This window comes from Octopus bimaculoides, chromosome 7 (assembly GCF_001194135.2).
Source record: "Octopus bimaculoides isolate UCB-OBI-ISO-001 chromosome 7, ASM119413v2, whole genome shotgun sequence".
Taxonomy (NCBI): domain Eukaryota; kingdom Metazoa; phylum Mollusca; class Cephalopoda; order Octopoda; family Octopodidae; genus Octopus; species Octopus bimaculoides.
In genome coordinates this window covers 12,488,515-12,489,631 of record NC_068987.1, presented here as the reverse complement: position 1 = coordinate 12,489,631, position 1,117 = coordinate 12,488,515, and the positions used below count along the sequence as shown (strand labels likewise).

Sequence of the window (1,117 nt, the reverse complement as noted above, 5' to 3'; positions counted from 1 at the left end):
AGCGGTATTTCGTCTGTCTTTATGTCATGAGTTCAAATTTCGCTGAGGTCGGCTTTGCCTTTCATCCTTTTGGGGTTGATAAATTAGGTACCAGCTGTGTACTGGGGTTGATCGAATCGACTGGCCCCTTCCCCAAAATTTTGGGCCTGGTGCCTAGAGTAGAAAAGAATATATATATATATATATATATATATATATTTGTCCAGAATCATGCTGGACAGAGAGGAGGAGAGAAAATAGTAATTCAGTGAGGGAGAAGTAGTGAGAGTAATAGCCCTGATTGAGCGAAAGTAATAGTAATGAGAGAAAGAAAGGGGTGATAGATGAATAAGGAAGGATGGGATGAAAAGAAAATCAGCATTTCAATTCTGTGTGAGTATATGTGTATATGTGTGTGCATGTACAAGGGAAGTATGTGAATATTTGTATGTGTGATTATCATGTACCTTATGTTGTAACTTATTTATATATAAAATACTACAATTAGCCATCACTATTGATGGCACGTGGTCAACTAGTTTAGTTATAATGAATGAAAGCTGAGAAATTATAATTATTTCAAAAGAGTGAATAGTGTATGATTCACATGATGTACAATGTTATATGAACAGCATTGGATTAAGCAAAAATGCATGATGTAAACAATAATATAAAGCAAAGTTCTGTTTTTTTTTTTTTTTTAAGTGATTGAAAAACCTGCCATAACTGAAATAGGAAATCCACCATGTGTTACAAAACCTCTTACTGGTCTTGTGGTGAAAGATGGAGATGCTGTTTCTTTGATTTGTGAAATAACTGGTAAGATATTTTCTTGGTATATCAGACTATATATTGTTGAAAATATGTCTAAAATTATAAAATTGAAGTAGCCTGGAATATTTTCATCTACTGAATGAAATTAATCAAAGCAAATTATAAATATCAACCAAATGCATTGGAGAAGATAGCTATGGATGTGTGGTAAGAAGTTTGCTTCTCAATGACATAGTTCTGGGTTCAATCCCACTGCATTACATCTTGGGCAAGTGTCTTCTGCTACAGCTCCAGGTCAACCAAAGCCTTGTGAGCGAATTTAGAAGATGAATACCGAAAGAAGCTATATATATATATATATATA

The 1,117-nt window shown here is 33.8% G+C and overlaps 1 protein-coding gene across 7 annotated transcripts in view; it reads left to right on the top strand.

Annotated features, from left to right (window-relative positions):
• Positions 1-1,117, top strand: part of LOC106869746 (twitchin) — a 176,103-nt gene that overhangs the window by 170,023 nt on the left and 4,963 nt on the right. For all 7 annotated transcript variants that reach the window (XM_052969245.1, XM_052969243.1, XM_052969250.1 and 4 more), the window contains one exon: positions 685-798. In XM_052969245.1, the coding sequence (XP_052825205.1) occupies positions 685-798 (114 nt within the window). The remainder of the gene's footprint in view (positions 1-684; positions 799-1,117) is intronic.